The 22,321-nt window shown below is 42.7% G+C and overlaps 1 protein-coding gene across 2 annotated transcripts; it reads right to left on the bottom strand.

Annotated features, from left to right (window-relative positions):
- Positions 1–349: 349 nt before the first annotated feature.
- Positions 350–21,213, bottom strand: znf710b (zinc finger protein 710b). Of its 2 annotated transcripts, XM_044031129.1 has the most exons (6): positions 21,086–21,213; positions 20,797–20,917; positions 5,167–6,738; positions 3,115–3,306; positions 2,622–2,793; positions 350–2,325 (listed from the first exon to the last, which is right to left on the bottom strand). In XM_044031129.1, exons 3-6 carry the CDS (start codon positions 6,694–6,696, stop codon positions 2,144–2,146), a joined length of 2,076 nt encoding a protein of 691 aa, XP_043887064.1. In that variant the 5' UTR covers positions 6,697–6,738; positions 20,797–20,917; positions 21,086–21,213; the 3' UTR covers positions 350–2,143. The 2 variants fall into 2 exon arrangements, with proteins under 2 accessions (XP_043887064.1, XP_043887063.1); XM_044031128.1 differs by lacking the exons at positions 20,797–20,917; positions 21,086–21,213 and adding an exon at positions 8,151–8,371.
- Positions 21,214–22,321: the final 1,108 nt, after the last annotated feature.

Here is a 22,321-nt window from a genome sequence, read left to right on the forward strand (position 1 = left end):
TTCAAACTAATATGTGACATGGAAAAAGTGAAGCCTTGGACATTTTCAGGCATTGTCATCAAAAAAGAGAAATTCTCACACGATAGACTGTTACATTGACAACATGACTAAACATCTGGAGTGTGACTGGTCATTCATCGTGACACACATACAGTATTTAAATAGAAACTAGGATTCGGAGCAAGTGTTGCACAAGTACAAGTAATCCACCATGTGGTGCTGTTTGTACTAACTCTTTCAAGGAATGCACCGACTGCTTGAAACATATTAAGGATGAAGTAAGAAGTGAACCAAAGTGTAGATTCATGGAATGGTCATTTTTCACACACAGAAAAAACACAGTGACGGATTACAAGTCCAGTCTCCATCATTTAACTAGAGAACCTTTATTAAATAATTAATGGTCAATATTCATGAGGTTCCTCATTATGAAAAAGAACAAGTAGACCATTCCTCTGGTTTAGTGTGCATATCAGAGCTGACCTGCATGGCAGGACAGGGGGAGCTGACTGTTTTCCCCAAAACAGATATATGAATAGTAGGACTACTGTCAGTCAACTTTCAATTCAACCATTACAAAATGTAACCACGGAGTCTATGAACTAATGTTTCTTTCCCCCATTTTTTTTTTTCTACATCAGCATGTTGCTTTTTAATCACCATTTTGGTGTTTTGTTTTCCTTCAGAAGGAAAATGTATCTCTGGATTTATTGAATTGAAAGTTAAGTGAAAACAGTCCTGATTTTAAGAATAACAATAACAACAAAAAGCTCAGAAACGCAGATAATCTCCAAGACTCACCCATTCTTCAATTCACATCTGAATTGACAACTGTGTAAAACCCACATGGAAGAATCTGCACTACTGAGAACACACACTACGTTTGTTGTTGTTTTTTTTTTATAATATTGCCATTATGGGCTATTTTCCCAAATTCTTCTCCTTTAGGGAAATTACTGAAGACGGGCTTCACAGAAAAATGACAGTTCTCTTTGAAAGAAAGTGCTTTGTATTGTTCACTCAGTAATTCAAGAACTAGAGCAGTATACCGACTACACAGGATTGATTATTAATGTAAAGCAAAACCAATGTGAAACACAACCTGTGGGTTAACGCGCAGCATGTCACAGAATCATTTGTACAGTGAGAGGGCTCAACATGCCGGCAACACGGGTTTTCTGGATTCAGCCAACATGGGACAAGTGTTACTACGTGTCCTCGTAAGAAAAAGGCTTCAACAGCCTGTGCCGAAGCACAAATGCACTCAAAGACTGGCCTGTTTTGCAATTTTGCAGTGATTTTCTTGTTAATTTTGGGTCCGTTCGTACGGAAACAGTTTCACTTTAACATCCTACACCCCGACGTTTCTTGCACTTTCTGCTTGTTGCACTACTGGTGAGATGCAAACCTCATTTCGTTACCACGAAACTTGGATTTGAGTAATGACAATAAAGTTGAATCTCATCTCATCTCTGTTTTAAGTTTTTAGCCGAGGGCTGGGCAGGAACGGGGCGACCGCGACTGTGAACTGTTTCATAATAGCATTCACACCTATGAATATGTTGTGACTACGTATGAAAATTTCAGTATACAGTGAGTAAATAGCCGACGCGGTGGAAGCTTAGTTGCAAATGTATCTAACTGGCACTTTCAGTCAAAAATATAAGAGCATACACTGGGAGTGAGTGAGTGACAACGCTGGCAAAACAGTAAACAGTTTTCTACCACATCAAATGTAACCGATGGCTCTGCAACTGCAGCATGTTTTTTTTCTTCTTCTTCTTCTTCTTTTGAAATAAAAGATACATACACACAACATACAGATTTGACTGTCCGCTAAGAGTCCTGGAGTCAGTTAGAGTAGTTATCCCAAAAAAAAAAAAAGAGCTCCAGACTAAAGCGAGTCGTCAGTAGCTTCAGTGTCACTGCCATAATGCAACAGAGCTGAAACGTCTTCTTTGAAGCGTGACTCGTTCTCCTGGCCTCCCCATCAGAGTCTGGCAGTTTCTGGCTCTTCTGGAAGGAGGCCAAAACTAAAAGAAAAACCCTTTCCTCAAAGTCTCCCAAAGTGATGACAACAGTATCCAAATAATTTCCCCTCTGCTTTGAAAGACAAGATTCATGTTCTCTGGTCCATCGCCACTCAAGGTGTAGCGTAGCTGCTCGTATCCTTGCCGAAGTTGTAATACTCCTCCATGTCCTCCATGTTGGCTGTGGTGAGTTTAGTGAGGTTCTGGGAGCCACCATTGTCCATATTGTCTGGTGATGTAAAGCCGAAGTTCTGTCCTTCATACTCCCCCTGGTTTTCCATTTCTGGAAGCACTTCTGGAACAAATGAACAAATAAATGATTACAAAAAAGGTCCTTTTTTTCCCTCCTTGATTAAAGCCTCTGAAAAACTCTATAACCTGCTTTGAGATAATTGTGCAACACAAGCAGTCAAAACCAAACCCGTGACCAGATGTTTGTTATTCACATGTAGCCGAATGACAAATACGACATAGTCTTTTTGTTATTGAACAATTTGACACCCGTCACAAAACCGTTCTGGATGTGAGGTTGGAAGGAGAAACGAAAGTGTTCAATAAACCAACAAAAATAAAGTGACGGTCACTTCTTACCTTGTCCCTCTGGTGAAACGTCCATTCCGTGTTTGACCTTCATGTGCCTGCTGAGGTTTCCCTTAAGGTTGAACTTACTGGTGCAGTAAGGACACTTGAAGGGCTTACTGCCAGCGTGGAGGTGCATGTGACCCAGCAGGTTGTACATTCTGTTGAAAGACTTGCCACATACCTGAAAACAATGTAGAAACACCATTTAAAAACAAAAAAATAGTGACAAAAGCACTAATGTGAACTGACAAGACAGTAGAAATGGTCTGACAACAGCTGGCTCTAAGGCTGTGAATTGGATTTTAAACAAAAACACCCTTTATGAGTTGCTTAATAGTAAATCAGTAATTTCTCCTTTACCGTCACATTCTATCACAGAGGCAGGTTCACTGAATTAACCACATTATGCTGTGGTTTCAATTTCAGTTTCAGGAGCTCAAAGAGACAATAAAAAAAAACAGTTTTGGGGGTCGACCTGGGTCCAATCGGGTCAAATACTCGCCTTGCATTTGAATGGCTTGACAGGCAGGTGGACGATCATGTGTGTCTTGAGGGTCTGTTTCTGGATGAAGCTCTTGAAGCAGACGTGACACTGGAAGGGCCTGACGCTGTTGTGGATGAGCATGTGCCTCTTCAGGTTCGCCGACAGGGTGAATTCTCGCGAACACACATCACACTTGTGGCCTTTCATTCCCTGCAGAGTCAAAACAAAAAGGAACGGTTTAGTCATTTAAATACAGCATACACAGAACTGCTTCTTTTTTTTTGCCAGAATAATTGCTTAATTCACAGGTTTTCAAACTGCCAGATGTTTGTGTGAGAGACATGGACTTAGTTTATGTAGACTGGCTGATGATGATCAACACAGTGAGCATTTCCAACAGCAAATGAGGCCTCCATTAACACCTGACATCTGTTATAAAGTCACACTCTTTCTGCCATCAGACGAATCTAAATGTAGAGAAACATGATACACGCTGGCTTGAGTCTACTATCATGTATATGTACTATGTTGTCTCCACATAGTGCATATACACGAGTCAGCTTTATACTACTGTCATGTACTGTATGTGTACTATTTAAAGACAACATGCCAGATGTCCATATGGAAATCCAAAGTGCGCCAAAGGAGTTCAGTCTTGTAAAAGATCAGTCCTTACGCCGCTCTCACAGTATTCACATCCAACAGGAAATGCCTGAACAGTGAGAAGGAAGTCACAATAGCAGACAGTTCACGGCAGCGAAGGCCTTGAGGTTTATCTAAATGAATGTACTGCGGCACCATCCTCTGCAACTCTGCAGTCAGTGTCAGCAGACGCACAAGTGGCACTGAATAAAAAAAGTGTTATTTAAAAAGGCCAAATATGCATCACAGCTCACGAGTGTGTCAAAAGGCTGTTGGTATAAGCAGACAACCATGGCAGACTCAGTCCACAATGATGTCTGCAAAAAAAAATTGTCTTCCATTGTCGTCCACCAAGCGGCATTGAATGGACAGCTGACTCAAATACGTAATACTTTACAACAGAGGACATTTCTCCTCTGAGGACACAGGACACCCCGTGTCCAATTTTGTGTGTAGTTCTAGATTTTCGTTCAGTCAAATTAGGGCCAAACTTTGCAAAGCCACCCTATTCCCCTCTTGTGTGCGTGTGTTTATGTATGTAGTGCAGGTCGGGGAGCAGCAAGCACTTGAAGGCACTTCATCTAGACAAGGATTACAAAGAATACGAATGTGTGTCATAGATGTACAGAACTAAATCCATCGGAAAATGCAGTGCTGAACAACACGGCATCTCACTTCCATGACCATTTTGACTGTGGGAAACAATCATTTATTAAGATTTTGGTAAAATGTTTATCCTACTGCTTACAGTGAGATTAGGACAGTTTTTTTTGCAGGATCTTGCAAAGGATCAGTCCTGTTTTGTTAACATGAACAAACCGTTTTCTAAGCCAGACAGTCAATTCTCTTGAGGATGTCCACAGGAGACACATTCTGCAGCATGTTCAATTGAATGGGTGATTAACTGTACTCTGTGACTTCATGAAAAAATGAGCACACTAGTGCTGACAATGTGGTAGCACCACAAAGATAAAAGCCCTAATAATATGCAACAAAGTTCCCATCTTTTCACTTCTTCCTTTTTTTTTTTGCAATAAGCCTGGGGGTATTTATTTTGTTACAGTAAGATATATTACAGCTTTTCCTTTTATGACCTAAAAGCCTCAAGGAAATTTTTTTGTCACAACCAAAAACCAGACACGAAAACATAAAAGGATGAGGGAAGCAGGATGCATGCCCGCAAGGCACATGCAAGTGTGCTTACCTGTCTACTTCACCAAACCCCAGTGAGTAAAGAACAGGAGATGAACTGAGGCAAGGCCTTTAGACAGCAGAGGTGTGGTAGCCTCTCTTTGGTAATCCAATAATATGCCTCTTTCTGTGTCTGTTTGTTTTTGATTTCATCGTCTTTTTAAATGTGACAAGAAAAAAAACATATGTAATATTTTATAAACTACAGTGCAGTCTGTCCAGCGGCGGTGTCAATACCTTATGAGTGAGTGAATGCTGACGCAGGTGGTGGAGCTGCACAAACTCCAGGCCGCACTGGGAGCAGGTGTAAGGCCTTGGGCTCTGGTGCTTCAGGAGGTGGTTCTGGAGCTGGCTACGGTAAGCAAACGACTTGTTGCACTCGGTGCACTGGAAGGTGTGGGGGCCCTGATGGCTGGTCTGATGGCGTTTGAGGTGGGCGTAGGTGGGGAACTCCATGCCACACTGCGAGCACACATGGCACCGACCCCGCTCGTGCTTCACCTCATGCGCTCGCAGTTCGCTGGGATAGGCAAAGCCGCGGCGGCAGAAGCGGCAGCTGTAGGGCTTGACGTCGGTGTGCTGGAGCATGTGTCGCTTCAGGTGGCTGGTTTGAGTGAAGCCCTTCTTGCAGACGGTGCACTTGTGAGGCCGCGTACCTTGGTGCGTGAGCAGGTGGGTTTGGAGGTGACTGGGCTGCTTGAAAAGCTTCCCACAGTGTGGACAGGCATGCGGTTTGATGCCATTGTGACCCAGGATGTGCGTGACCAGGTTGTACTTCGAGGTGTACGATTTGTCACACATGCGGCACTTCCAGCGCTTCAGGCCGTCTCCCACGTCTACACAGTAAGATTCATCAATCTGAATGTTGATATCGAGACGATCTACGCGGCGACCGCCGTGCCGACGGGGAGGCTGCGGGTGCGGAGGCGGCTGGTGCTGCCCTCCTCCGCTCCCGTCTGTCCACATCATGCTCTGGCCACTCTCTTCGTACTCGCTCCCGATACCCATTTCCCCCGAATCATAGCTGCCCACCTCACTGCTCTGGAAGTAGCTGCTGATGGCTTCCTCTTGCTGCGTGGGCTTCATCATGTTGTTCCCCTGGTGTTCTACCTCTTCTTCATCCTCTCTGCCACCTCGACCATGGCTTCCCATAGGGCGCTGGCCTTGCAGGCCTCGGTGGGCCTGCTCGCCTCCTCTGTGGCCAACCTGTGAGGGCGGTGGGTGTCCGTGTGTGTTGGCTTGCTGTTGGTTAGTCACATCCCGCTCACACTCTGCACAGTTCTTGTTACTGCTTCTGAGGACGTTGGGATCCACTTGTACTAAACCGCCTCTGGGAGCCATGTTGTTAAGCATATGGACACAGGGGGACACTCCAGAGTTCACCACTTCCCCTTTCACATGGGACGGGGCCACGTCACTGCCTTGAAGGCCGTGACGATCAGGGCCAACCATTTTCCCGTCTAGGTGTTGAGGCGGCCCCTGTTGCCACCTTCTCTGACTGCAGCTGGGTTGCATCTGTCCGTCTTCCCCCAAGTTGTCTCCTAAGTAATCTCCGTTAGCTCCGATAAGCTGGTCTGCGTACTCGTAGTCAACTCCGTCTACTGGGGGCGCTGGGGACTCTTTGGGTTCACCGGTGTAGAAGCCGTTAGGTGCAATAGTAGCTCCAAACACTTCATTCTGGGAGATGAGACCTAGCACGGCGGCCTGGGCCAAGGACAGCACGACTACTGGATCTGTCTGTGTGCCTATGTCCACCAGCCTGGCCATTACCTTGGGCTCACATCTACCCAGGCGCCGGCTCGCCTCCTCCTGGAAGAGAATGAAGAGAAGCACATCAAGACATCAGCAAAGCAAGGGAACACATTATACAAGTGCGACTGTAAATATACACTTTTCCTCTAAATGTATGATTTATTCTGTTGAGGAGACATTTTTAGTTTCCTCTGTCATCAGTTGTGTGGATTTAGTTTTTAAGGCCACCTCATTAACAACAGTTGCTAGGACACGACTCCTAAGAACAGCCCGAATATATCAACAGTGGACACTCTGGGCTACAACCAGGTTGTCTGTATGATGAAGATTTGACCCAAGTAGAACTACAGCACACCAAAAGTAATCAAACAAGGACAAAAAAGAGTCGAGACTTAGCATCCAATGTGTAATTTTTTGAGCTGGTTGTCAAGAGAGATAGACGGAGGAGTAAGAAACAGATTTTGATATTGAAGAGCCCTTCATTGCATCACCTTGAAGGAAGCACAAAAACCATAGAGAGATAAACTGAGTCCCTTAACACAGTCAACCTGAAACAAGGCTTTCAAAAAGCAACTTTTCAGATCTAGTGTCAGACACAAGAACTATGAAAGAAAGCATCCTAATTCAGCTAACCATGGAAGGTTAGTGTGTGTGTGTGTGTGTTATGAAGGATTAGCTGGACTACTGATCTACACAAACTCCTTCAAGTGCAAGACGGGGAAGAGAAAATAACTGAGTGAGATTAAGAAATAAAAAAAAAGGAGGAGGAAATAAACAGACGAGAGCTGAAAGAGAACAGAGGGGGAGAGAGGGAAAAGCAGATACTGAGGGAGGGAGAGAGAGAGAGAGAGACCAGGCAATAGTCTAGGGGAGAGGAGGGGGAGAGGAGAATTGAAAAAAAAGAAAAAAGAAAGGTAAAGGGAGAATAGAGAAGAGATAAGGAGAAGGGTGGGGTGGGGGATAGAAGGGAAGGAGCTGAGAGAGGGAGGGAGGGAGGGAGAGAGGAAGGGTAGTGCTGAGTGAAAGAGTGAGAGGGTGAGTGTGAGGCAGCAGGCAATAGAGAGCAAGAAGAAGAAAGAGAAAGAAAGATATGTTGAAACAGAGGAGGGGAGGGGGAAGCAGTGAGCAACCAAGAGACAGAAGGAGGAAGAAAATGACAAAATGAGACCCAGACAGAACTAAAGATAAAAACTGTAAAGAGAAGCAGACAAGGGAAATGAGAAGACAAGAAGAATACGGAGGAGTTGACAGAAGCTGAGAAGATGGATGGAGAAGGAGCTAATGAGTTGATGCCAAGTGACCATTCTCAAATTGTGTATGGAATAACAAAACACAAGCATGGCAACTTTAAAAAACAAAAACAAAACAAGGAAACACCGACTACAATTGCTACTTTCTTGGTGTGATCAAACCCATGTTGCCCTTCCACCTCAGTGAACATGCTACGAGTGAGAGCCGGTAAAACTCACCACGCTCCTCCTGCTGTGAGGTTTCAGGTGCTTCAAGGATCTCATTCTTCAGTGCAAGTGTTGAGTGAGAATAGGCTGCATTTGCTTCCTATTTATACAGGAGGACTGAGGGGAGGCGGAGCTAACATTGCCTGCCCTCTCTCCACTACCACCACCTCCCTCTGCCTCACCACAGTTTCAGTAGTGATTCCACACAAGCTCAAACACAGGCTAGACACAAACAAACAAACAAACAAACAAACATTCTCCCAACAAACCAGTTGGTTTAAAAACACATGCCTCATGTCACTGACGCACAGGGCTTCTTCAGAGTCTGGTGATAAATCGGCCAAGTCACAAGACATGCAGGCACTAACAACAAAAATAAAACCAACATCATCATCAGTCTGAAAATATGAGGCACCTCCTGCCTCAGTCACCCACATTTCCTCCATCTTTGTCTGTCATTCTTTGTCTCTCACTGTCCGACTTTCATCCTTCATCTATTTGCTCCTCTAGTCCTATCTATTGCCGTGTCCTTCTCAGTGTTTCATCTCTCACTCTCTCTCTCTCTGTGTCTTTGAATCCCTCTCTTCTTATTTATCAAGTCAGGGTCAATGATTGGGGAAAAGTATTGGACGATTGTGTCGTGCACAGACTCAGATGCAAGTCTCAAGAAGAAAAGGTGGAGGAGAGAAAGAGATGGAAGGTGACTGACAAGGAGATGAGCGAATGAAAGACAGACAGGGAAGAAGGATAGAGAGAGAGAGACAGGAGGAGGAGGAGGGACTGGAAGGAGAGAAGGAAAGAAGGGGGGGCAGAAAACCAGAGAGAGAGAGGGAGAGACTGAGGGGGATGGGGAGAGTTGAGCAGAATGCAGTAAAAGAGTAAGAAAAATATGGAAGATGGATGAAGGGAAGAATTGTTTAGAGGGAAAGATAGAGGAGAGAATGAAGGTGTTGTACTTCTTATATCCCCCTCTCTCCCTCTCACACACACACAGATTTCAGATTGCAGATTGCCACCTGAGGAACAAACATGAAGGTTTAAGTGGTGGGAACTTTCACATCCTATCACATCATCTTGAAAGCAGTCACCAAATTTGGAGAAGCATGGCGAGATTGTGCCAGTCAGTATGTTTCCATGCACAAGTCAAGCAGCCCATGGCCAAGTGGAAGGGAATTGGGCTTGTAACCAGACCGGTTCAAATCCCAGGACAGGTCAAAGGTTGGGCTGCCCCTATGCAAGATACCCAAGGTTCACTATACTGGTGTGCAATGGCCCTGGTATACTCCCTCGCACAAGCCGTGCTCACCGAAGTGAGCCCTGTATACCCTGGTATAGTCACGCATCAGGATCCTGTAGTATCTGACTTTACCATCGGGTGGTTATACAAGTCTGGACGTGGGGAAGAAGAAGAGAATGATGCTTCATCTCCCCCAGACACATCTGGTTCGAGCAGCTCATCAGCTGAAAGGTCCGTCAGTTCGAGGATCACCAGGTCGAGGCTCGGATGACTATCCTTGGCGACTACTTCTTCTGTTGTTGAAATGTTTTTTTCTACTTGGTGAGCGGGGCTTAATATATCACCACATATATCACATATATCAGTGGGGCGGAAATTCAGTTTGCACATGCACTATCTACGTGCAACCAACGTGCTCTTTGTGCACGGTTCCAAAATCTGGGTTACACACGCAGCCTGCACGGTGATGACGCAAATCGTGTCATGCGCACTATACGCATTGCATCTACCAAAGCCTTGAAAAGGATGTGTCAAATGCAGATCATTATTGGCGTGTGTGCAAATAAAAACAACTACTTTCAAGTCAAGCCACAGTTTTAGCCCCACTATACAAGCACTGGTGGGGAATAGATTTATTGTATAATGTGTCCACCACCACTCCACTATATAGCATGCGGTTAGCTGTTAGCATGTCAATCACTTATAAACACTACATTTATCACTTCATTTACACTACATTCTTGTGTAAATGAACTGATTGTTAGCATGTGAGCATATCCTGCCAGTGCCACAAAAGGAAATCCGAAAAATTAAAACAAATGAGATTATTCAAAAATGTTCAATAACAAGTTTAAACTATATTTATATTTTACAGGCTGTAATCACATATGTGTGCATCATTAACAATCAAATGCTTGGGAATGCTGTATGTGCCGAAAGGAGCGTTATCTCGTCAGCATGCTGTACAGCCACCTTCCATTTCGATCAATCATGTATCCACATGTCACAGAGCACATCTGCAGTAGGTCTGAGTAATAGAAATGTGAAGACACTGACAGCCACAGTGTTTTGGTTATGAGCTGCACAGACAGTATTTTAGCGATGCTTCCTTTAAAGGTAGTAGTTTGCTCCCCTGAGATAAATCAACACTTAGAGTATAGGTACAGCTGTGCTGAAGACAGACGACGACCGAATAAAACTCATCGCTCAAGAAAACAGGAATATGATCGAAAGAATCAGAGATGATGAGAAAAAAGACAGAAAAAAACATTATATCAAGAAAGTATGACCTCACCAGTAAAATGCAATGGAAACAAAAATGAAACATAAACAATCCTTTGAAAATGTTTCCTGTAAACACACAATCATTTCGGGAAATATCAAAACGGCTCTAAAAGCTGTAGTACACATGTCAGGCCTGTAGACGGAGAACACTGTGCACAAACTTTGTTCTAAATAAAACTCTATTCTGATGAATATAAATTACAATGCATGCAGTCATAGAAACAGAATGAACCAAAACAGGGAAAAGGAAGGAAGGAAAGAAAATAAATATTAGCATGAAGTGAACAGTCCTAAAAACCACCAAACACAAGAAGAGGAAGACGGCAACAGTGAACAGCAAGCGCAAGAGAGAAGTGGGACAATGACGTCATCATTTTTTACCAAAGTAGAATATTGGCTGTCTACATATAAACGCAAGGGTTCAGGGTTCCGAAAAAGCAGTTTCCATGTCACTGCGTCTCCACCTCCCGAGGTGGTTTGGGTATTTATAATTGTACTTATATGCAAGTGGTCAGCTGCCAGCCAACTGCAATCCAATCACCAAAAAGACATTTTAATGCCAGGTGTAAACGGGGCCAGTGAAACTGAATTGATGAGGTGGAATAACCATAGTCAAGGAGGTATTGTCTTGAATTACAGGAAAACTCATTTGTGGCTGTTTTTCGCCAAGTCCTAGTTGAAGTGGGTGAAGTGAGTTTGTATTTTAATCTTCAGTTTAATCAAAGAACCAGCAGTCATTCATATTTTGTAATGATAATTTATCCTGGGAATCTTCGTACTAATGTGAACCACTTTACATTTTATATTTAGATGACGAATGGACACCTGAAACAGCCCCTCCAACTGTGCACGTCAACGACTCAATAATACTGGAACATGTCTATGGGCTCACCCAGCCACCAATCTATCCATCAATGAGAAGCAACACTTGTAATAAATCACCAACCAACTATCAAATGGCTGCAGCTTCCAGCTGTGCAGAAGGAACACAGCAGTTTTTGAGGACACGCCATCTGTGAACCTGAGAGGTGAGGCAGTCACATGATCCATCTAGTTTACATTTCCCAGAGGAAGAGGACTGCCATTTGTGGTTGTTTTGTGGCCCAGCAAGTTGGCCACTTGTTGCATATGAAGCAAACAGGAGCAACCACCACGTTGGGGTAAATGCGAATGCACGAGGCAGGCAATAATATTTAGGTTTAATGAGAACAGTGGGGCCAGTGGATGGCTCCATTGATGTGCTGGTTAAATAAGAAATAAACATGGCGGTAACAGGGAGGGAGGGTTTTTCTTCAAAATGCAGCTTTTTTTTTAAGAAATAGAACTGATTCCACCACAAAGCTGTTTTTTTCTTTCACTCACTGAAAACATTTTTTTTTGTAAATAAAGTTAGTATCATAGATGTTATGGGGGAGTGTGCTAAACAACAGGATAGAGAGAACATGGAGGAAAGACAGAGAGAGAAAGAAACTGCAGAGGACAAAATGGGGCGTAATAGAGGAAGCAGAGAGAGACAGAGGGAGAGAGAAAGAGAGAGAGAGAAAACAGATGATTGCATGGAATGAAAGAGGGATTGAAGGGGGAGGTGGGGAGAGGAGATAAAGAGAGCAGGGATGGGAGGGTGAGTGAGTGAGTGAGTGAGTGAGGGAGGGAGAGAGAGAGAGAGAGGCAGCAGTGGGGGAGGGGAAGATGTAAAAGGAGAGCAAGAGACCTAGAGCGAGACAGAAAAAAAGAGAAAAAAGGAGAGAGAGAAAGAGGGAGGGAGGGGCAGTGTGCAATGTGAGAGAGGAAGAGAGAAAGACAGAGAGGGAGGGAGGGAGGCAAAGAGAGAGGGAGGGGTACAGCATGATGGAAACCAAGAGCAAGAGAGGGGGGGAAAAAGGGGATTGAGAGAGAGGGTGAGAGCGAGAGACAAGAATAGAGGGAGGGAGGGAGAATGAAAGAGGGAGAGAGGAGGAAAGAGGAACAGAGAGAGGGGGAGGGGAAGAGAGCTGGAGCGAGAATAACAGAAAGAGGTAGAGAAAAATAGGGAGTGAGTGAGGGAGAAACGGCACAAAACGTGTCTCACTCTATTTTGTGGATTCACAAACACGGATGCAGCAAAAGGAGGAGAAGTAAACGAGGGCTTTTGTTGATTTTTGTTGACATACATCAACACTATAATATAGAGCACCAGCTTTCATCACCCGTGTTAATCATTTTTAAAGTGAAAACAGCTAAATTCAGGAACATATTAATGTGATCACAGACCTGAGGACTCTCGGTCTTTTACACATCACAACTGTCATGGCACTCAACAGCGCAGCACAACTGATAGACTGGCCCGATTTGATCTAATCACGATAGATTGATGTCATTGTAATGCTGGGCCTGAGACGACTGCACCCCATTGTCCTCATCTCTTCCTCTCTGTATCCTTCCCATGGATACACCAAGTTACAATGCAGGCTACAAGTTCAGTCCTCGTCTCTTAAACCTACGTTTGATTACATTTTGGCAAATGTGGCACAATTAAAATCACGCCACTGCTGGCAGTGCTGACTGAGCATGGCTCGCATGCTTAGCGTAGCCAATGCTACATTGTGTGTAGCCTACAGACAGTATACAAATACGATGTAGTCAACATGTAAGTGTGATGAGCAGGTGAAATGTGCGAGTTGCTCAGGTAGGTAATAAAAATATTTTTTTTAGGCTTAAGAGAGCAATAAAACATCAACTCCAGAGGTTACATGGAGGGAATTTTATTCCTAACAATTCATTTGTAAAAGCATAACACAATATCCAGCCATGTAATCATCAAACATAATCACTTTAAGTGGAATTATGAGAAAAGACAAAGTTTACAGTCCCACTTAATGTCCACTCTGCCGCCTTGTTAAATGCTCCTGTGGGCTCACCTGCTCTGTAACTATATCAGACCGTTTCAAACTGCATTGCCCCGTTCTCCTTCTCTTTCCCATCACTCTATCCTCTCGTTTCCATGGACACCCCCACCCACTTTCCTCCTTTTCATCACTTCCTTATCTCTCTTCCCATCATCTCTATCGCTCGCTCTCGCTCTGCTACTCTCTCCTCAACCAATTTCTCACTTACAGGTTGAACTTAATAATGCACGTCTGTGGCATTAAGCGATCCAGTGTGATTCAACATATGGATGAGAAAGTGCGACATAAAGGACATAACCTTTTCCCCCCCCCGAGACTGAATCTAGTGTATTACATTGCATTTGCCATTTACATTGTGCTGTCTGCAAAAAATCACTTTCATTTAACAACAAATGCACTAAAGCAAAGCTACTAAAATATTCTTATTGCACAGCGCCTCAACTGTGCATTTACAAAAGTGACCTCACCTGTGAATGTGAATATTTCCTGGTTTCTTCGCTCCTCTACAACAGGAAACTGAATATCTTTGGTTTGTGGACAAAGCCTTTGATTCACATTTTTACCATTTTCTTACATATTATGGACCAAAAAATGTAATTGCTATGTCCAGAAAATAATGGACAGACTAATAAAACCAGTCATTAGCCCCAAACCACACAGTTAACTGATTCAGTTCAGAATCAGAGGAAGAGCCTAGACTATACAAGACCTAGCACAGATATCTCTGCATAATGTTAGGTAATTGAACTAAATGATCATAAAAGAGTCCCAGCTCTTGCACCTTAACAGTGTTAATGAGCTACAACTGACAGTAGGAAGTTGTGATTTTTAATAATAATTTGGTGCCTTTTGGGATTTCTTTAAAAAAAAAACGCATTTAGAAAGTCTGAAAAAATATTCAAATAAATGTAAAAATTATCACTACAACACTGTCTTGAATAACTTCACCCATTCCTGTGTTGGTGTAAATTCCATGTCAGCAAAAATGGCTGAGCAAGCGTCAATCAAATAAACCCTGTACCCACTCCCATGAGTTTACACCATCCATCCACAGAGATGTTACAAAGCTAAAACGTAGAACTCTAAATGTTAAAACTACTCAGATAAAGAGCTCAGTATTGCAGGACAAAGTGCTGCACTGTGTCATGACAAAAGCCTCATCAGTGACAGGAACACAGACGCCGAGAAAGAGACTGTGTAAAAGCAAAGAGGGGGAATGAGAGAAAGAAACAAAATTTTAAAAAAATGTGCAAAAACACACAAAAACAATGCATGCACACACACAAACAAACACACAGTTAAAAATACACCATTCAGTCAGACATGAACTAGGCCACTGCTCTGCGTTATGCTGAAAAGTGTTAGTTAGCTAAGTGTGCATTGGATTGCAGAGGCCTGAAGGCTAACATTAAATATTGTTGCACATTGTGCAATCTACACAATGGTCTGCCCAGAATATGTTATGGTTCAATCATAACTTAATAAAGGACCAATAACTCAGATGAAAAGGCAAAAACAAAAGGAAAGGATAAATAGTTATATCAAAAATAATGAGCAGATTTTACAATAACCATGTTACGTATACCTGAAGCAAAACAGGTTCACATACTGTAACTATAAAGCTTTTCTAACAGAGACTATGTTCAGCACGACAGAGACAAGCCGAAAATGACTCACCGGACAACTAGTTACAACTTCTCACAGCCAAAGCTGGTAAGGGCAGTATTAAGCCAGGTCAGTTTCATGTACTGGATTTGCCGGTTGTAAGCTCATTCTGCATCATGAAGCAAATGGAAGATTCATTCAAATATTCAGAATTAATTAACGGTAGATTTATGGTCGTATTTCATCTTACCCTGTTTATCAGCAGTACACAAATGCAAGGAGTTTAACAATAAAAAAAGACAACAATTTATCATTTTAAATAACAGCTGATGCTGATGGGAACATCATTATTTATCAATATGTGGAAGATTAAAATGTTACCGGATGATGACACTTAATGAAAACACATTACCACAATCACTCTTTATGAATGAATGCAATAAAATTCATGGTGATCCTTTCATTAGTTACCTGATGATATCACTTAATGAGAACACATTACAACAATCATTCTTTATAAATCCATGTCATGAAATCTGTGGAGATCCTTTTGTTAGTTTCTGTGAATTTTCACTTAACTGAACCTGGGTGGCAATAGAGAAGAGGGAGGGGAATCGTCTAATTAACAGGGGTTTTCCTCTGGGAACCATAGATATCTGCCCAAAACTTTGCGCCAATCCATGTATAATGTATATTTAAGGATTTCAAAAAGAAAACTCACGAGACGTCCGGGGACAAACAACGTAGTGGAGCTTAGTCCTCTGGGGACCATGGATGTCAGTGGCTATTGCTATTTTACAAAAAAAAAGGACAATTCAGCCCATAGCAATAGAATTCATCCTCTGGGATCATTAAAATGAAGTTTTATGAAAATCTAAGCCAAGTGGGGATAAGTCATCATTAAAAACAATTATAGATGTTTACAGAATACATCAGGTCAAACATATTTCAGAAGAATGTGTCGAATTGACAGCTGTGTTAATGATATGCAACAGGGAAAATGGGTGAGTTGCATTTACTGTTAATGAAGCCATATGGTTTAAACAGCTTGCGTTGGTCACACAAATAAGCTAGATCTGATGTTTTTTTTTTGTTTGTTTTTTTAACAATTCAACTTCACGGGCCTTTTTCCAGACACATTGCTGTCACACTGCACATACAAACAAACTGCCATTACACTCTGGAGGTTGTTTAGCATGGTCACAACCAACAGGCCCTACATGACACATGAGGCCTTTGTGATTCGAGAAACATCAGTCTCTTTTTTTTTAACCCTGCCTGCAGCACAACTGTGCACTGCAATGTGCTGACACCATCATCAGCTATTCTAAACCCTTTACCACAGCAATAACCCACATCCACACAAAGGACGGATGGAGAAAAAAGGAGAAAGCTTAATTTGTGTGTATTTTCCAATTTCAGAAAAGATGATTGGTTGCTTCATTCTTTTAAGAAATACTGAGACTCTAATGTGCTTTTAGTTTGGCATTGCTAGATTGCATTCAGTACTGTGACTCTGCCAATGATCATCCATGGATGAACAGCTTATGATCCCCTGAGAGGCATACAGATTGTGTAGTAGCAGCAGCAGCAGCAGTGTAATAACACAATATCGATCCAAACTTCAGGAAATTCATTCATCACTGTATAACTCAAGCTGACCAAGAAATAGAAAAACTGCTCAGTTAAACTTGGGAGGCATAAATTCTGCAGACAGAGCCCTGACCTGAATTGCTGACAACTTGCCAGTACTTTGTGTTGATCTTGACAACGTTTTCGGAGAATATTACCACATTAAGTCAAGGGATCACCCTGCATAATGTCAAATACTATTATATCATCACTAAGCAAGCTTTTAAGTAATTCAAACAAAGCAGCCTGGTCCAAATACTGACACACGATACATCAAAGTCAAAAGGCAAGGTAAAGTCAGTAAAACAGTCCACTGACACAAGGTTAACAACGGTGTCAACAAACTAATATCACAGCCAGTTGACGGGACATATTTTCAGAGGTGCCATCAAGCAAAAACAGGCCAGAGGAATTATCATGATACCGAGGAGGTTCACACGCCTCAGACATACATTCAGGGAGGTAGGAGGATGAGCTATGAGGAGGCCCTGACATGTGTGCCTGGCAATTTGGGATAAACAACTCAGTAGAAAGACAAGAGATACACTATTGTAGCCACAGGTGAAGGTGCAAGAACATCATTACTTGACCACACTTCAAGAGCCAAACATTTTTTTAAAAATGAAAATTATTTTGAGATATTGGATATTGTGATGTTATTGTGTCATTTCAGAACTATGTTCAATCAGAAATGGGTCATTTTCTTCATCAAACAATGCAAACAAGATCTGCAGCACAAATTCAGACATGCATGGAAGTGGTACCTTGTTGAAGCCCAGGACACACTGCCCCAGAGGGTGGGCAATCAATGACCGTCCACAGTTCTCATCAGTCGGTGTTGACGTTCATGAGACTATGACTACTTTCTTCTTCCATGAAGAAAACACCAAGGGCAGACAACACCAGGACTGTTTACACCTTCATCACAGACATCTTCAAAGTTGTGCTACCTTGCGTCTGTCCATCAACAGAATGACAAGATAAACGCTGCAGTTTCTAAACGCTACCACCAAATATGTCTTCAGGTTTCCCTTTATCATTAACAAAACCATCCGCAGCACTCTTGCCTTTGCAGCAAGAAGACCCGGGTTTGAGACCCAGTTGGAAAAAGGGCCTTTATGCATGAAGTTTGCATGTTCTCCCCGTGTGTGCGTGGGTTTTCTCCAGGTTCCCCGGTATCTTCCCACAGTCCAAAAACATGCAATATGGGGATTAGGTCAAATTGGAAACTCTAAATGGACCGTGAGTATGAGAGTGAATGGTTGCTATGTCAGCTGAGATTGGCACGGTGGCCCCAGCAACCCTTGTGTGGAGGATGAAGCGGTAAAAGATGGATGGATGGAAAACCATCTGCCTGCTGGTACAAAAAGAAATGACCTCTCAAGCAGGTGCAGAACATACCTGCTGGTTACTCACTAGCTTTCTTCAATGTGGTGCATGCAATTTTTTTTTTGACAAACAAATGCCAATCTGAGGCTCTGTGTCAGTTTATCATTGTTCTTTGCTAACAATGAGGGACCATCAGTAACATACATGTAGTTGGTAGATACACTGAATGGTAGGCATGTATGCGGTCAGTAGTGTCATCACACTGTGGATTTCCCTTTTCATCACATAAATCAAAACTTAATAAGTCCACTCTGAGAACCTGACAGCCAGTGTTGAGATGCGGTGCCCTCATTAGTGCAGTGCAGTGGAGGATACCTGTGGCCTATCAATGATCTCTGAAGTGACGAGTCAGCCAACCGATGATGTGTCCCCCACAGGAGTAGCATGCAGCCTGGGCTACAGGTTATCTGCTGCAGTGCGGGGCCAACACAAACCATCTATGCAGGATTAGGTGACCAAAATATGGCCTCATTCCCTGCACCAGAGCTAGCTGATGCTATCTTTACACAGAGGATATGTTTGGCAGTTCAAAAGTAAAGGTTCAGTGTGTGTAAAGTAGGGGCCATGTGCAGCTCTGTTGTTCACAAAAGGGATAGTGTCTGCTGGTGAGCAGATTTTTTATTTACATAGGGGTTGCCTTTGAAAATTACCAAGAAAAATATTCTTTTTAATTACTCCAAATACTCCCCCATACTTAGCTAAATGCCAGGACCCACATCTGTCGATCGTACAATATATTATACACTCAAGCCTTGCTGAACAGCATACACACAATAATAAATAATAAACAAAATTAATGGCAACTTCAAGTCAGACTTTATTAATAACTATAACTGTTTAAAATATGAAACTGCCATACTATATAATGAATACAACTATACTACACTGGTGTAGTGTGGTCTACTTTAGCAAATATAATGCCAGTCACTACCCCACATCCCACACTTATGCACACATGCTCACACACACTGAATTGTGACGGTGCTTCACTGGTTAGATAAAAAACAGGGAGGGAGATAATGTTAATAATGTGCCGAATTCGTACATTGTTCTGTTTGTTATTGTTTGATTGGTTGCATGCGCTGTGTGTGGAGAGAAGAGGCAAACATATCAGCTGTTAGTCTGTGAGAGTGTGTGTGGGAGAGAGAGCGAGAGAGAGCTGCAGGGCAGGGAGATAAATGAATGGAACAATGCGGTTTTTTTAAATCATGATGGGGGAAATAAAGAAGAAAACAGAATCAATTTGTGACGGTCAGTGTCGATTCTGTCACCATGCAATGATTAATGTATGGGAAACTCTGGAAGTGTTAGGTGCACCTTTTATTTTGACGCAAGTCGAGGAGGTCAACATCACAGTTGGACGGTATTATGAAAATCTCTAAAGTGATATTGTTTGTACCGCAAACCGCTTATCCCCATTTATAGCAGGTCTGACTCGCATGAAACACATCCAATGTGAGCAGTGTGACAGAAACCAAGACATTCAGTGACACAGTTGCACTGCTTACACATCCAGTGTGGCCTAAGAATTAGTGACACTGTGACAAACAGAGGATTCCTCCACTCACCCCTCCATTTCCCATGGTGTCAGGGAGCTATGGCAGCCTTTGCATGCCATAACTGACATTCTTCTTTGATTGCGTAGTAAAAAAAAAACAGGCTTTGGCTAATTTGTCCCTTCAGGGCACTGCAAAAACATTGCAGCCCAAAATGGCAGTCTCCTAAAAGCAAGGTCCTTTCCTTAAATGCACATAAAAGGCCACGTCATTGTCCACATTCTGTGTCCACAGAGAGACTTTTCCGCACATATATACATGTCAGCAGCGTTCATACACAGCAGATAGCAGCCTAGCATACCGCACATGCATACTCGATGTTACACTGCATTACAGAAAGCAGTGATTTCTCACCACTGGTTCACCCTCTTTTGTATGACTTTGTATTCTTTGAGTGCCGAGTAGTGCATATCAGGGTACCTGGGGACCTCCTCGCATAATCTCAACCAAAACAAGAGCACATCACCAATTGGACTAGAAAGTCTTGTGCTACAGGGAGCATAGACACTGACAGCATGTTTGATAGACTCAACCTGGAAGTGCGCCCATGTTTGTCCACTGAGGGTCTATACAGACCACTTTGGAAATGGGTGGATGACAAAATGTACATCACACATGGACACATGTCAAGTATGACCTGGGCCTAAGAATACAAAAAGCAAACTTTTTTAAAGCAATTATACACTTACAATTAAACAAGTATAGTATATTATATTTCTGCCAATTAACATTTGAGCATAATTCCTGTTTTCAAATAAAACCCTCCTCTGTATCTTTAAAAAAAAAACAACACAAACTGAAGCACGGCTAAAACTTTGTTTAGGAAGACGGGCCTAGACAGGAGGACACCTCGGCCTCCTGCCTCAGTGTTTGGGCATGTAGAGGTGTGCAGTGTGTCGGTGCAGTGATGGGCAGACACCGTGGCCTGGTGTCGCCCCTCTACTCCTTTATGCGTCTCTCTACCCATTCTCTCCATCCCCCTCTCTCGACGCCATCTGTTTGTGGCATGAGAGAATGTGGAAGTAAAAAAAAAGGAAAGAAAAGACGACATTTTGACTGTAGTTACTGACCTACATCGACCGTTGGTTTTCGGTCCAACCCAGGAAAAGCCCCGCACTGACAGACAGCCGTCCGTAACGCGGAGACCGTCACATAATCATCAACACGGCACGTACATTTTCATTTTGAAGCCTGGTCAGGAGGAATTTAATAAGTTACGGTTGAAACACTCCTCCTCCTCCTCCTGTTCTTCTTTCTCTGCCTCGCCGGGCCGGACAAGTCAACGCTCCGGCGACAGCTACTCAAACATAAACCGCCTGTTATCGCAGAAATGGGGAGAAACAAATCAGCAGAACTTACCTGGTTCCAAAATCGGTTTATGGTGGCGACGTGACCGTGGCTAACGTGAACATGGGAAAACAGTTTGAGCGGCGGGTCCTGGTTGAGTGTAGCAGGAAGGAGGGAAGAGACGAGGGGCTGACGTGAATGAATAAACAACCGAGCTCCTCCTCAACGCCACAAGTAAAGGCGGACTCAAAGTGCAGTCACAACCACCACACATCAGCCATCACCATTATTTAGACATTATCTCTTCATACTCATTATTTCGTGTTTTCTCCTCACACAGCTGGCTTCAAAATCTTTCATAATCATCATTACTATATCCCAGTTAATGGTGGTGGTGTGCTGCTTTAAAGAAACCTTCCTCAGATACTTCCTTCATTGTTTATTTGTTTCATTTCTTATTTTAATAAGAAAGGAAATTAGCATTGTGTCATTTTTACTGTGAAACATCACACAGCATTTGTGTGACAACAAAATACCACCAGGGGGTGCTATGTCTGCACCCTGACAACAGGACTGGCATTAATAGCCACTTGAACTAAAATAATACACTCCTTTGAACAATGATAGCAATAATAATAACAACAACAATAATAACTGCGGTAGTAATAATAACGAGGAGAAGAGGAAGAGGATAGCTAAAATATAAATTAATCTCTTATATTATCACTTACAAAGTCCCTAGTTTCATTGGAAAATATGCACCTACAAAATAAATTCTTTGTGTGTATATGTGTGACAGAAACAAAAACCACCAGATGGCGCTATGTCTGTACCCCCAACTGTAGGACTGCAATTTATGGCTGAACAACATAAGTAATGCCATACTATAAATCACAACAACAACAATCTGCTTTGCCAAAAAAAGTACAGTAAAGTGAAGAAATTAGTAAAGAAATCAGACTTGTATGTCATACTGGTAGCGTCATATTGGACTGCAAATGTTTACAAGTTTTCAAGAGCCTACATGTCTTAACTCATAATTTATGCTGAGAATAAATTATCTACAGCCAACACGAACAAAGAGACAAACAACCATTCACTTGCACACTCATCAGGGTTCTCAAACTCATGACCTCGGGGCCATTTTGCACCTTGTCTGGTCAGGAGGGCAGAAAAGTGGAAACAAAGTCAATCTTTTGCTAAATAAAGCAACTTTATATCACAATATTCCAAAAAAAAACACGAAACATTAGTGACGATAAAAACAGAATTTATTTTGCTGAAGGATGAAATGTATATATGTATGAT

Source organism: Solea senegalensis, linkage group LG7 (genome assembly GCF_019176455.1).
Source record: "Solea senegalensis isolate Sse05_10M linkage group LG7, IFAPA_SoseM_1, whole genome shotgun sequence".
NCBI classification, from domain to species: domain Eukaryota; kingdom Metazoa; phylum Chordata; class Actinopteri; order Pleuronectiformes; family Soleidae; genus Solea; species Solea senegalensis.

Coding starts and splice junctions, on each gene's coding strand:
- znf710b (XM_044031128.1), bottom strand. CDS start 8,195: ATGAGATCCTTGAAGCACCTGAAACCTCACAGCAGGAGGAGCGTG. Junction 3,307..5,166: donor AGCATTCACTCACTCATAAG/GTATTGACACCG, acceptor TTGACTCTGCAG/GGAATGAAAGGCCACAAGTG. Junction 2,794..3,114: donor TCAAGCCATTCAAATGCAAG/GCGAGTATTTGA, acceptor CATTGTTTTCAG/GTATGTGGCAAGTCTTTCAA.